This window comes from Python bivittatus, unplaced genomic scaffold (assembly GCF_059951505.1).
Source record: "Python bivittatus isolate LINGU-HERP-01145 unplaced genomic scaffold, Pbiv_v1 ctg000980_np1212, whole genome shotgun sequence".
NCBI lineage: Eukaryota > Metazoa > Chordata > Lepidosauria > Squamata > Pythonidae > Python > Python bivittatus.
The window spans coordinates 22,473,414-22,488,551 of record NW_028277125.1 but is presented as its reverse complement, the minus strand read 5'-3'; the positions used below and the strand labels follow the sequence as shown (position 1 = coordinate 22,488,551).

The window sequence follows — 15,138 nt, the reverse complement described above, 5'->3', positions numbered from 1 at the left end:
AAGAATAGAGTTATATTGTAACCATAGAGTACGAGGTAAATTTATAATTGTACTTATAACTGCTGTAAAGAAGATTGGAAGCTATTTCTTTGTATCTTTTTTCTTTCTTTTCTATTTTTCTTTAACTTTTTTCCCCCTTTCTTGCACTTTTAGCTTTCTTCTTGATTTCTTTCTTTTTCTTTTCTTTTTCTTGCTTTATATTAGCTTGTATTAGTTTTTATTTTCCTTTTTAAAAACCTTTAATGAAATATATATATATATATATATATATATATATATATATATATATATAAAGAACGTTTTCCATTAATTGCTAAAAGGATCTGAAAATTGCTGAGAGACAAAATAAAACACTTTTGACCATTGGCAAAGGATCAAAGATTGAAAGGTTAAGTTAATTTTTATTCAAACAAGGCTGCATTTCACTTACTTGTGAACTCTTGTACCACAAGAGTACAATTACAATAGATATGTTGGCAATAAAAGCAAGCTCGCATTTGTTTTCGGTCCCTTTTTAGCCTGCTCTCTATGTGTATAAGAACAACACTACTCTGTGGGCTGTAAGTAAGTAGCAAAAAAATAGTGACTTACTATGGTGACTGCTTTTTTTTTTTTTTTTTTAAGCATAGTATTTTCTCTTCCTCATTGGAAAAAAAAGTATCTAAGAGGAACTAAAGGTTTCCATCCTTCTACAGTTCCAGTCACAGGGCTTTGTCTTCTTTCTCTTGCCAGACTCTAGGTTATGGCCAAGTCAGAAAGTCAGATGGATATAACTGAAATGAACTCCCCGAAACAAAAGAGAAAACTGCGCTGGAGTGCATTGGAAATTGGGCTTGCTGTGGTGGTGCTGCTGCTTGCTATAGTGGCCATCACCATGATCATCCTGTATGCAACTTATGATGGTAAGTAGGAGCCCCCTCCCTAAACTTAAAATGTCAGTAACAAGGATTATTTGAAAATGTGATATTAAAAGGGAAGAGAGAAAATGTCAGTGAATACAGTTTCCTAGAAACAAATTTAATTACAATACCCCAGATGGAGCAATTTGATTAGAATGACTGTGCTGTACAACTGAACTTTTAGCTACTGAACTAGAAAATAGTTCATATTCTGTTATGATATAGTGTGGTGTAGTGGCTAAAGTGTGGGACTAGAACTAAGGACACTCAAGGTCGTCCACCCGTATATGTAGAAACTTACTGAGTGACTTTGGGGTGGTCATTCTTTCTCAGGCCAACCTATGTCAAAAGGTTGCTGTTGTGTGAATAAAATGAAGGTAAATCCAATAGAAGCCCACTTGAATTCTTGGAGAAAAGACAGGATATGTATCTAACAAATATATAAAATAAATATTTCCTTTAAATATTTAATATTTAAATAGTAAAATCTATGTTGTCATGTTTAATAATAAAACTTTCTGATTGGTAGATCTTTATTTGAGTCTGGCTTCCCAAAGATAACTAGGCAGGATTCCATCATCAACTACAGTAGAGAGCCACTGTAATATAGTGTTGTGTAGTGGATATTTTGTACTTGAACCACTCAAATTCCCATGTTTGGGCTAGTCATTCTGTATCATCCCAAGATTGATGATACAAAGACACAAGACTGCTGTTGTGGCAATAAAATGGAGACCCCTCCCCTCCTCTCATTATACACGTCCATGAGCTCTGCAGAAAAAAGGATGGATGGATAATAAATGTAATTATAATTATATTTTAAAATGTATTTGCCAACATAACACTAATATTCTCCTCACCTGACTTCTCCAGGGGTTAAAAATGTAGAAGAATGCTCCACTTATCTATATTTGCTTTCCACTGGAAAGTGGTCATTAGAGGTGAACTGGCATTTTGTAATATTTGAATTTTATTTACTAACATACAGGTAGAGCAGAGTAGCAACATGAAGGTTAATTACTGAAAATACATTTCAGAAATTTGTATTAGACACCTAGAGAAAGGCCGATCTCTTTCAGAACTTGGTCTCTTTCTGTCTCCTGCTCCATTACTCACTTAACATTTATCTCTCAAGAAATGCTTATTGCTTTCCATTGGCTTTGTCCCCTCCCTCTGGGTGGTGGAGAGAATAAACTTGAATTATCATTTTCTACATGTCTAGGACTACTTCCTAGTCTTTGGGATTTTTTCCTGTAATTTTTGTAATAGACAATGTGATGGGTATTTTTACCACTGACTAGTAAGGAATATTTGCTGTAATTATTTTATATTCAAACTCAATGCTACGTTATTTCTTCAGAAAAATGCTCCCAGCCATTAAATAAATTAACACATACATGCTTGACAAACTCTAAGCAAAATGTTTTCGTCATTTCCCTTTCACTGTGATAAAAATATTTCCTTTCTGCAGCTTCTATCAAAATCTGTTTAAAAGACATATGGCATGCTTATTTTAGCATCCAGATTCTTTCTGATTTCTATCGTTTAGCAAAAATTAGATTATCCCTAGATCCAAACAATGTAGTGTTTTTTCATAATTTGGTAAAGTCTTAAGAGTATGCATTAACGTGAGAGGTGGGTCGCAGAGAAGAGATTGAGGCTTACTTTTTTTTATAATAGTTATGCAACAGAAGGAATATTCACCTAAGATTTTTTTCAGTTCCCTTTTCTTATAAATAGCTTGCGCTACTGTAACCCAGAGAACAGATATTTCCCCCTTGTCGTCCCAAAACACACATTCAGACACAAATATCAGCTTGTCAGATCGTATGACTTACTTGTCCTTAAACTAAGCCTAGCCTATGTATGTGGGCTGAAAAAATCCAGATGATCATTAGAGGTCAGAAAAAGTCCAGCAAGCTCCTATCTAGTGGTCAGCTGGATTGTTTTCAGCCCAGATCTGGTAGCTGAATCCTAAATATCCCAAAGCAATTTCTGTAGATAGGATTTTAGTTCCATAACCAATCCTAAAAATAAGTAAATATATGGTTGGCCACATACTTCCACCTACATTCCAAACATACATTTTCTGGGTGTCTTTTTGTCTAAGAGATGCATAACAATCCATATTTGAAATTATTTATCTTGCTGCATGAAGGACCTCAAACCAAGATGTTAAAACTATCAAATTAAATTTCCAATCACAAAGTCTCTCAGTGGGGAGTCAACCAAATCACACCTTCATCCAAAACGGAGTGCCTCATGGTTAAAAATTTAACAGATGGGTGTTTTTCTGCTTTTTTTTTTTCTTTGCAGTTCCAAAAGCACTAAATGTTATTGGGGGAATCCTAAATCTTTGCTATTCCCAACCACTTGTAATCAGATAGGTGGGATATAAATTCTCACAAAGTAAGTAGCTAAGGGAGAACACATCAACCTTTTCCGTCTGTACGTGACATTATTAATTAGGATTAAATCATCCATGCCTGTACAACAGTTCCTTAAAAAATCATGTGACCAATGATGAGAGATGCTGGGAGCTACAGTTCAGCAAGGTCTGGAGGACCACCTCTGTAATGAAAGAAAATAACTCTGAATGCAGATCTTGCTGAACTGCAGCTCCAGCATCTCTCATCACTGGTCACTCTGGATGGTCTGCTAGAAGTTGTGGTTGAGCAACATCTGGATGGCCTGAAAAGTTAATACAATGCTTAATACTCATTCTTTAGGACTAATTGGACTAGCCCACTTATGTTGTGAGAGATACATTTCTCTGCTCCTCTACTCAGTCATTTATTCAAGCAAGTTCCTGACCAAGACAGAAAATGTCCTCAAATTTCTTTTGCCTGATAACTGATAGGGTACTGACTTACTTCAGTTGAGAACATGAGAATAGCGCTGCTGGATCAAGCCTAGGCCCATCTAGTCAGCATTCTACCTCATTCAGTGACCCACCAGCTTTATCTAGGAAGTCCACTAATAGGAGATCAAGGCAGGCCCCTTCTCCCTTCACTCCTGTGTATCTAGTATGTAGAGATGAACTGGCCCATGCCTAGAGACAGTATCCCATTGCTCGAGCTCACTCTTGGGCCTAAGTCATTCACTAAAACTTTTAGGTAGCATTTGATATGATGAAAGAGGATTTCCTTCAAAAATACTTCCAAAGGAGAAAGTCCCATGGAAAGAATGCGATGTTCTTGCACTTATTTAATGGTGAAACGGCTAAGGAGCATGTGCAAATGTCTTGTCTTTCATTGTACAGTCATCTTGTCAGTCCTCTTCATACACACACACACACACACACACACACACACATCATCATCATCATCAATTAAATCCCAAGGGAAGACCATAATGAGAGAAATCCTCTCACTTGGCTTTTTCAATAGTAGCACTATCATCATTAATAAGGGAGTCCTGAAATCATTGAAAAGGTTTTGCTTCCCCAGAAAAATGTCATTGATTTAAAACACTTGTATACCACTTCCATTGAAAAAAAGTCTTGAAGTGGAAAAATATCCTTCTTTCTGACTACAAATTTGATGGACAAACTGAAAGGAGGGTTGTGTTCAACTCTCAATAATTGTTTTGTCCTCAACCCAATCTGCTCTTCTGTACACACTTTTAGTTTTTCCTCTTGCATGTTTCCTTCCTCAAGCCATGTGCACACATGATGAAAAAAAAAGTCTTTTCCCTTTCAGACAATAGCTTGTCTTTTCCTTTGAATTCATGCACACTGAGAACCTCACTTTCTCCTGCCCTAATTTCAGTATACTTATTTTATGTTAACGAAGCTTCTACTTTAATTCTTTGTTGTCACAATAGTGATCTAGTGTCAGGACAAACCAAAGATCTTGAAGAAGCAGATGTCTACATTATATAAATAGACACATTTAGTTTATATGTACTAGGAGTGAGCCTCAACATTTTAAACACAAAGATGTTAATGTGCTTTGAAAAACAAATTAACATTCTAAACCACTCTTATATTTTTTTTTCAGATGGTATTTGTAAAACTCCAGAGTGTATAAAATCAGGTAAGATAGATATAATGTCTCCATTTCTTTTAATATATTAATGTGGGCTTTTGGAAAATAATGTATCACAGAGAGATGAGCACAAGACAGTGTTTTGTTTTGTGTCTTTTGAATGGCACCTCTGTGTTCTACTTCCATTCCATATGACAATCTGCTTTTGAAATCCAGAGATCTATGAATAAAATACCACAGTGGAAACTGGAGAAAGTAACTGCAGGTAAGCCAAATCAAAAAAGATGTATTTATCCCAAAGCCAGAATTGTGAAGTTCTATTCCTTTGATTAAAAGCAAACAAAATAATGAAAATCACCTACAGCTGTGCAACATCAGGCTTTGTACTAATCACTCATAAAATTAACAGGGTTCTGCAAATACAGAGTCTTGTGATGAGATATTAATAGATTTCCCTCAGACAATCTTGGTCATTCCATGAAATATCTCTATAAAATGCCTAAGGCTATGGGAAGTGGACCTAGTGATTCAGAACATGATGGTTTTGTTTGTTAATGAGAATATATAACATGGGATGCTGACTTGATGGTGTCGCAATAGGCTCAACTATGCTGAGTGAGCTATTTAATATATAGAATCAATCTCTGAATTTCCAGATGTCAAGGTTTTCCTTTTCTTCTCCAGAAATGACTATAGATCAGTTACTGTGTTCAGAAGGAAGAAGGAGAAGGCTTGTATTTTTGCTCTGCCTATATGATTAGCTTATTAAAGTAGCTGTCAAAGTACTGTGCTGATCATTGTGCTAATCCTAATCACAGATAGAGCCACGCAAATAATCTTGGAATCGAATAGGTAAGACGGCTGAATTGAAAGGGGTCAGCGTTCATCAAAGCTTTGAAATGCCATGAACAATACCTATGCTTTCAGCAGTTTGTCAGAGGTCCTATAAAAGGGACATCTTTACCTCTTAGACATAATAGAAATGCATTCCCACTGCAGAATTAATTAGGCCAGTGTTCAATTTCTTGCTGTGCTGCAAAAGCACGAGCAAAAGCAGTTGATGATCCTGCTGCAGTGTGGCATGACAGGGTAAGAAACATCTTTTTAGTTATTTTGACAACTGGCACCCATTTTTTTCCCACCACCCTTTTAGAGTGAAAGCAATATGTTTGGCTTTGTGAATTCTCAGTAGTGTAGACAAGGCTGATTCAGGAGCATCCATGGGGGGAGGGGGAGGAGGGAAGGGGTGTAAAAAGCCAAGATGGCAACTATAAATGTATTGTGTGTAAAGAAGGAACAGGGCTTCAATTGCCTGCAGTTGTCCCTGGTCTGATTAATTACATAGTGCCAAGATGTCATATGCCATATATGTCACATGGATAAGTTGTGAAGGAGAAAGAAAATGGTGCCAAATCATCAGCAGATAAAGACTACAATCATGAGTGGAAAAAAGCAAATTGGCACAAAGGTAGAAGATTTCTTTTGTACAGCTGAACTAAACAAAAAATCTTTTGTCCTATCACCTGTCCAACTGTTTTTCCCATTCACATAATGATGAGTTTTAAAGTCGCATTAATACCTTTAGAAGTAGTCAACTGGCTTTTTTTCCCTATGATATCTTTTCTCCCCTGACAGGCACAGCAAGGGGATGGGGTGGGAGAGGAGATGGGAACTCACCAGGATACCACACATTAACTTTTGAAATATTTAAAAATATCTTGTCAAAATTCATGGTAAGGGGCAGGTTGCATGTATCAGAAATATTTACAACCGTAGAGTGTTGCTGTTTCTCACCCTAATGGTTGAGGTCATGTACTGCACTGAACCAGGACTGTTAAAGACTTAATTGTCTATGTGACAATGTTTGAAGCTTAGTTGATCTTAACTTGGGGGGGATTGTGGTACAGCATGTTACATTAACTCAGCCAGGTTGGTTAGTTTAAGATTCAGTGTATTATGCGACCCAGAAAGTGACTTAATTCAGGAACAGGGATAAGCAGTTGTGTGAATGCAGTCAAATGCATGACACTGATTTTTCCTTTAATCTTTCATTGCCCATTTTATAGTGTTCTGGATTATTTGGAAGTCTGATTTGTGTGAACAGAAATGACATGAAGGTTAAATATTAGCATAACTCTCTTGCATGCTATTTATTAAAAACTGTTTGCTTATCATGGTTACTGTTTAATAATTAAATTAGTATCTGCTTTTCAAGGTTGCCAATTAATGAAATATCATTTTTTTTACTGTTCAGAATCAATTAATTTAGATCAGAATCTTAAACTTACTTAATCAAAGTACTTTTAGTTGCTGAGTCATCTTCCTGGTGCACATTAAGGAAACTGTACTCTCTTATATTGAAAAAAAGTGCTGAATAACATATTTCCCCAGCAAAGCCATCATTCATTGGCTGATTCAAACTAATTATGGCTTGCAGTGGTAAAAACTTGGTATATAGATATATCAGATCTGTGGCATACATTCCATTATCTGGGAATTCATGTAACTGAAGCCTCTTACAAAAATTAGGTAAATTAAATGTTTCCAAGAACTAGATAAGGTGCTGAGAAATGAATCTAAAGAACTGACTATGACAATAACATCAGGTGTTTGTGGTCTTCTTTTGTATTTGGGGGGATTTGAATTGATTTTAAAAATACCTTAGATTGCAAATAGAGTAATTAAAACTATCAAACCACAGCTGTGAGTGGATTTCTGCTTAAGGGCATATCTGCACTTTCTGCTTGGCCCATCGCCATTGTGGGTCATCATGTCATCGTCCTCTTACAGCCTGTTGCAAATGAAACCACACTCTCTTTTCTAGTTTCAGTTAAAAAAAAAAGCTCTTTTCCAATTAGAGCTGTCTTAAACCCTTGAAAGCAGATGCTCTTCAGCCCTTTGTTCTGATCTAGTGGTAGCCCCAGCTCAAATAGGCTGCAGTGTTTGGCCTCTTTCCTCCACTCCAGTGGCTGGTCATGGCCCTGTGTAGACTTTTTGCCATGGACTGCTAAGCTTCTATATTCTCCACATGTTTTTTATAGTCTTGCAGTTGATCCAATGATGGCACATTAAGTCAATGAAACTTTCTTCACCCCTAGAAGCTCATGTTCCATTCAACCCTTACATCTTGCAGTGGGTATCCAGCAATGCTTGCCTTCCTTGCATGGATGGTAAGGACAAGAAGCAGGGGAAGACCAATCAGATCTTGCAGTGGCCAGAGTCCAGAGAGCACCAGCCCAGCCCTGTTACTAACCCACTTCAATCCAGGCTGGAATTTCTGAAATTGGCTTAAGAAGCAGAGGGAACAGCACAAAAGAGAATCAGTTTAGGCTACAGTGCAGAATTGTCCTAAGTCTGTTTTCCCCTAGTAGAATATTTAAGAGGTTGCATACCCATAAGCAAATTGATTCCAGAACCCTTGAATAATGCTCTAGGTTTGCAGAATGAAATATAAAGGAGAGGGAGGGATCTCCCAAAGATTTGTGAATTTCAAGGACAGCAATGCAATTTCAGAATCAAGGGCCACCCGGGGGGGGGGGGGGGGAATGAATTGATGTGCCATCATCAATGTTGACTCTTAGTGACCACATAAATTTTCTCCATGATGATCTGTCCCTAACCTCAGATCTTCCAATGGTGCACCTATTGCCATTGTAACTGAGCCCATCCCTCCTTGCTACTGGTCTTCCTTTTCTTCTCTTTCCTTCCACCTTTCCCAGCATCAGAGTCTTCTCCAGAAAGCTAGGTCTTCACATAATGTGTATGAAGTAGGATAATTTGAGCCTGGTCATTTGTGCCTTGAATGAGAACTCTGGATTGATTTGTTCAATGACCCATTTGTTTATTTTCTTGGCTGTCTCTAATATTCTCAGGAACCTTTTCCAACACCAAAGTTGGAGGCGGGGGGGAACATACTCCAAAAAGAGGTTGGCAGGGGCAAGACAATAACTATATTGAACTCAATTTGATATATATTTCATTAAAATTAAATTTAGTTAATAAGATAATCTGCTTCACTCATTGAATTATTTCACTCTGTCATGTTAAAAGTTATAACTTGATCTTGACTTTGGGAAGTTTGGGGGGGGGTCGTGTGATTTTGGGATTTCAAATTGTGAATCTCAGTTTTAGAATTTAGAGAATCTTAATGGCATTTAGAAATAAGAAAGTTTACAAATAAGTTTAGAAGAGACAGTAAATCTACCACCAATACATCTGTTGTGGTATCATAGAAAAAGGAATTGAACTCAGATTTTATCATTACTTGGGTGACCAAATCACAGCAAAGAGATTTAGTCATGAGGATGGTAAAGTCTGAATCTCCCCCAGTGTTAGATAGCTTCAGTAATTATGTTTATAAATCAGCTGACTGCCTTACCTAATATAAGTCCATCAGAACTGAAAATCTAGCTTGCCAAATGCTGACACTAGCTAAAATCTAAAGTTTGAAAGGGTTGCCCTACTACTTCAACTTTGCAGAGGTTGTTCAGCAGTGGCTTCCATATTGTAATTAGTGAGTAAGAGGGAATAGATTGACAGAAATGAATCCTTAGATAAATCTGTCTCTGATCTTGTCATTGCATTGTGTAGGGACTGTATGTTTTGAATTAGCATATTATGTATGCTATTTGGATAACATCTATAAATAAATATAAATGTTATCATGGATTTGTTAAATTCAAGGCAACACATTTGCTGCAGCAGAACTCTCTCTCAGACATCATACAACATATTATTACCCTAATTATTGTTTTCAATGAAGCACACTTTTTCATATGTAATTTAATTTCATTAAGTTAATGTTTGTGAAACTGCTTTTAAGGAAACCAGCAATAGGTCTAAACAGAAAAAATAGCAAATGAATAGCAAATAGTAGATGAAGTCACAAAGACCTTATAGTTTAGACTCTGTAATTTCTTTTTCTTGTTAACTGTGGGTGGTAATTAGAGTGAGTAGATTTCAGCTGCATAAATACAGATAACCACTAAATGGCAACAAAGAGTTAAGAGTTTTTGGCATCTCATTGCTATGATCTGGTAGTCATTTGGATTTTTGCAATCCAGATGTAGTAGCCCTAACATTTAGTAAATTAACTATGCACTGTCTCTTTAAACCCACCCCAGTCTCTATAGCCCCCCTTCCTCTCTCTTCTTGGCCCATGAGAAACCCAGTTGTAGGCCTGTATTAAATACTACTAAACCCTAATAGATTTATTAAGTTAATAAAAATGAGAAAAGCCCGCATCTATGGTCAAGATTCACAGACAAGCAAATAGCACAGTTAGTTTGGGGAGGAGGCAGAGAATAATATATTTTATATCACTACCACATTGGCTTTTTCATTACATCAGCTCTCTTCAGAATTACATCCCTTATGCATCCAGGGGTGATCTGCTAAATTCTCTGCTCTGTCAAATCTGTATGTTGAAAATGGCAAATTTAGGCAGTATGGGGCTTTCTCCACTCATGGAGACTCCCTTCATATTTAAGAATTCTGATCTTTCAGTACTTTGAATTGTTCAGGGTACCTAAAATGAGTAGAAATATCCCTTTCTTAACACATGAAAGATTATGGAGCTAACAAACAGAAAATGACAGAAACCATATTATATTTAGGCGTGGAAGACTTTCAGATAAAGGTATATTTTCTTAAGCATGCTTTTCTTCTGAGTAGGATTATTTAATTCCTTGACAGTGATTTTAAAAAACTTAATTTCCTTCTACTATCAAACAATTCTCCATTATGCTCAGTACCTGACCTTCTCTATTTCATCTGTTCCAAGGTTAACAATTCCTATTCCATAACCTGAATTTACCTCCCACTTCAAAATTTACCCCCCTTCACAATAAAGGTATATTTTGTTAAGCATGCTTTTCTTCTGAGCAGGATTATTTAATCCCTTGACAATGATTTAAAAAAAACTTCATTTCCTTCTGCTAACAAACAATTCTCTATTATGCTCAGTAGCTGACCTTCTCTATTTCATCTGTTCCATGGTTAACAATTCCTATTCTGTCACCTGAATTTACCTCTCCCCCTTAATCCTTCAATTCTTTCCTTTTTAAAAATAATTTTATTAAAGAATTTTTAACAAGATAAAAACAATACAAATTTTAGAGAAGAAAATGAAGTAAAACAGTGAATAGATAAGAAAGAAAAAAAGAAAAGAGAAAGAAAAAAAAAGATTATAAAGAAGTAGCTTCTGATCTTTTTAACAGCAGTTATAATTACATTTATATTTTACCCTCTGTCTCTAAGATTACATCATAATTTCCTTAGTTCCATAGTTTACCCTTTCTAATTGTCAAACCCATAAATCACAAGTTAATTTTTTCTTCAGCAAAAAGTCCATAAGAGGTTTCCAGTCACTAATAAATGAGGTTATTGTTTTTCAATTCTGTTTCCCATTCTCTATATTTTGCATGTGAATTGCCCATTAAAAATTCAGTATGTATGTGTTAAAAACTCTCCCCACCCCAAATACCTGTTCTAACATTATCTTAACTCTAAATTACTTTCTTCTAACTAATGTTCTGAGATTAAAATACCTTAATGATTACATTCTGAAACTTCAGTCCTAGGATTTTCTTCTCAAAATAAATCTAATTAATTGTTTGCTTTTTCAAATTATCATAGTTAAGTTAATCATTGAGTTCTGTTTTTCTGTCCCAGAAAATAAACTGATTCTATGAATTGATTCTAGTATTTCTTGAATTCTGCTCCCATCATGCTAATTATTTCTAGGCTGTAGAGAACAAAAGAGTTCTTCCTTTCAACTTACAAAGCAGCTTTACAGATGCAGAATGTGTAGTGGCCTCTTTCTGCTCTTCTAGACAGCTGCTGTAACATCTGGAAAAGAGTTGGAGTATCTTCACGTCTCAAGAAAGCAAACTTTGTCATCTACAGACAGCTATTTCACACACTTCTCATTATTTGTTCGTAAACTGATATTTGGTTATATTTTGGAATATTGATAGCAGTATCCTCTGGTATTTCTTTTAGAATTATGATGTTCTTCCTTCAATTTGGATCTACTTCCAACATAAGAATATAAAAACATATATGCTCATAAACATAAACATATCATTCCCTCTAACACAAGTGACATTCTTGTGTGTGTGTGTTTGTGTCTCACACTCACACAAACAATGCCTATCAATTCTGGAATACAAAAAGTCAGAACTATCACTAGATAGAAAAGAGATACGTGTGCATTTGTTTACATTTAGTGACCACCGAGATCTGGGAGCTGTAACACACATGTGCATACACTAAAAGACATATTAGGGAGCTCAGGAAGCATAAACCTATGTGTTATGTGGAAATATGTTCAGTAGCAATTCCTTCCAGGTAAGTATGCATAAACTGCTGTTTTGCTAGGACAGATCTATTAACTTAGCTTCCCAACAGAAACTGGGAAAGAGGTCTTTGGGGCATTAAGCTGTTTTTCTCCCCTTATTTTTCCCAAAGGAAAACAGGTTGCTGAAGGCCTTTATGGAAACCTTTGTGTGCTGTCCCATGCAGTTCAGTATGATAAGGATTTTTAGGTCTATTCAGTCAGTGTACTAGCCTCATTTCATGGAGAGCCTCTGTGGCTAGAGGAAGTTCGCCACTGCAGGTGCATAGAAGAGACGACTGAGGGGATGAGAAAAGGGCAGGGCTAACATGTTCAGCCTTCTCTCTCTTGAATAGGCCTACTGTTTATGGCCTGCAAAACTCCATATAACCACTAGATGACAAGAAAGAGATAGAGGAAAATGGTAGTGCTTTACTGCCACCTAGAGATCCCACAGATCTTTGCAGCCAATATACAGTAGCTCTAGAAACACCATAGTGCTAGTAATGCTTGTGGTTTTTCTCCATCTTCTATCTCCCAGGTACTTTCATTACTCACACTTTCTGCCTGTTAGCTTGCTTTCAATAGCACTTTCTTCTGTTACTGTATCCTCAACACATGTAAGAAGCTCCTCCAATTCACAAGTAATTATTTGGAGAAAAAAAACCTTGTCGTATTTCTGATTAAATATAGTATCTACATTTGAGTGTTGTATGAAGACTCTTGAACAAGAATGAAAGCTCTCTTTAGGCATTCTTGTTCAACCTAGGGTGGATAAGGACTGATGGAGAAGCATGCACAGAGATGTTGGAAGAAGGGTCTCTAACATTGTTGGAAATATGGCCCTCTAATACAGATTTATATATTGTCCATGGGGTATAATGCCTAAACAGAGTTACAATTATAGACTTTTATGGCTAGTCTGATATCCAGTGTTTTAATTTCATTGCATTCCAGCCAGACATTCATGGGCAAGCCTCATTACATTTTCTTCTGATGCATTTTTTAAAAGTACCTTCCCATTTTCAGAGAGAAAATTGCAATATAATTTAAGTCTTATTGCATTCATTACCTCAGTGAAAGAATATAGTCCTTAACTGTAATTTTAAAGAACATTGCCATTCAGAAAGAGGAGCCTCATCTTGACAATTTGAGTGTGGGGGATAGGATTAAATAAATTAACTTTCCATTAGGCAACACCAGGTTGTAGTTCAGAAATGTGAGTATCCTGGTATCAAAAAAGTATTTCCCTAGTATTTTTGTATTGAATTCTATGATAGCACAGGTTAGCAGACAAATAGCCAGGGCAGATAAGAAATCAGCAAACAAAACAATAACAGTGTTATGCAAAAACAAAACAAAAAAGTATAAAATAACCAGGCAGTTAAAACAACACATAAATACGCAGTGGCAGAATAAAATCTATGGCTGAGTTCACATAATACATTAAATTGTGTTTTGTTAAAAAGCTGCAGAAGGTAGACTCACCGAGCAAACTACCTTTCAGTTGAGTGCAATAGGTGAAGCCAATCTACCTTTATGTAAATGAACAGAGAAAATAAAAGTTTTGCCCGTGTAACAAAGTGTGGTGACAGGTTTGGCAACTAGGCTTGGGACATTAGAAAGGAGGTTTCATCTTCATGAGTGAAAATCACAGAGGGATGGGAGAAAGTCTCATGGAGAGCTAGATGTGACAGTTAAGAACTGGTTTTGGGGGTTTTGCCCATACCACAACCTAACACAAGCAGATATCAGGTGATGTAGTGTGTTCTGGGAAGGAGACCATCCACAAGGTGTGGTACCACCATTAGGTCATGGCTTAATCTTTCCAAGTGGAAGCACCCAAGAAAGGGCTTCTAGTGAGGATTTTGGTGCATATGAGAAAATTCAAATGGAAAAGCAAGCTCTGAAATGTTTCCAGAGATCAGTTGCATTGAGGATGAAGCTTATGCATCTAGGTCATTTCCAATGTATTGTTTTCATCAATATCTTCATTTAAAGAAATGTGCAGACTCTCTGTAATTACTCCTGTTCCAAGTGGGTTATTGCCCAAGCAAATGCATTGCCCCAGCATCTTCGTGAAGGCAAGAATAAAACCAACACTTGCAACGCATGTGAGGTATTCTTTACATACTCCTTGGTCAGATCTGAACTACCAGGTGTTTAATACCATTTCTATCTGAAATGCTATGAAAGGTCCTCTTTTTAAAGGTATAATATTGCTACAGTACATAAGCAGTAATATGTTGTTGTTGTAGGCTGGTAAATGTAATATCTCATTATTTGGTAAGCTGAGTTTAGCAGGCAACCTAGGGTGTTCAGGAGGGTTTATCGCCATACACCCCATCCCATATAAATCATAGGTGATGGAAGACAGGGAAAGGAAGCCTCCTCCCTCACTTTGTTTCCTGCAGCAACAGGCAACTTTTTCGGACAGGGGCACATCTGCTATTTTGCAAGTGTGTGATAGACATACGAAAAAAAAGTGGATATATATAGAGAGAATATTTACACAACTGCAGCCAATTTGACTCTAGCCGGTCACAAAACACCAATTTACTACTAGACAAAGTAGCTATTATTAAATTATTCTCTACTATCCCAATGAAGTTTTGGATAACCAAAAGATTTGCTGGGAATAAATATGATGCTAAATACTGGTGCCTGGCTTTGCAAGTGCCAGCTTCCCATTTTATTCTTTTTAATAAGCGAAGTATTTTTTTTTAAATCCCATGGGATATATGTGCCTCAGTGAAAGACGCTGAGGTGTGCTTGGTCACACTGCTACTTAGAAGCTCTGTACTGCCTATCCTTTTTCCACAGTGTTAGGGGAAGAAAACCTGAAAGGAAAGCATTTTTCCCTTCTTTCTCCCAACCTCCCAGCTCTGGTGGTAGCAGCAGGTGCCCTCAGCTA

General features: G+C 36.6%; 1 protein-coding gene across 2 annotated transcripts in view; it reads left to right on the top strand.

Moving 5' to 3' along the window:
* The first annotated feature begins 455 nt into the window (after positions 1-455).
* MME (membrane metalloendopeptidase) overlaps positions 456-15,138 on the top strand; it is a 55,236-nt gene continuing 40,553 nt past the window's right edge. Inside the window, exons 1-3 of one of the 2 annotated variants that reach the window (XM_015889576.3) lie at positions 456-560; positions 733-902; positions 4,901-4,936. In XM_015889576.3, the coding sequence (XP_015745062.1) occupies positions 743-902; positions 4,901-4,936 (196 nt within the window). In that variant the 5' untranslated portion in view covers positions 456-560; positions 733-742. Of the gene's footprint in view, positions 565-732; positions 903-4,900; positions 4,937-15,138 lie in introns of both variants that reach the window. The other variant, XM_015889575.3, reaches the window with a different exon arrangement.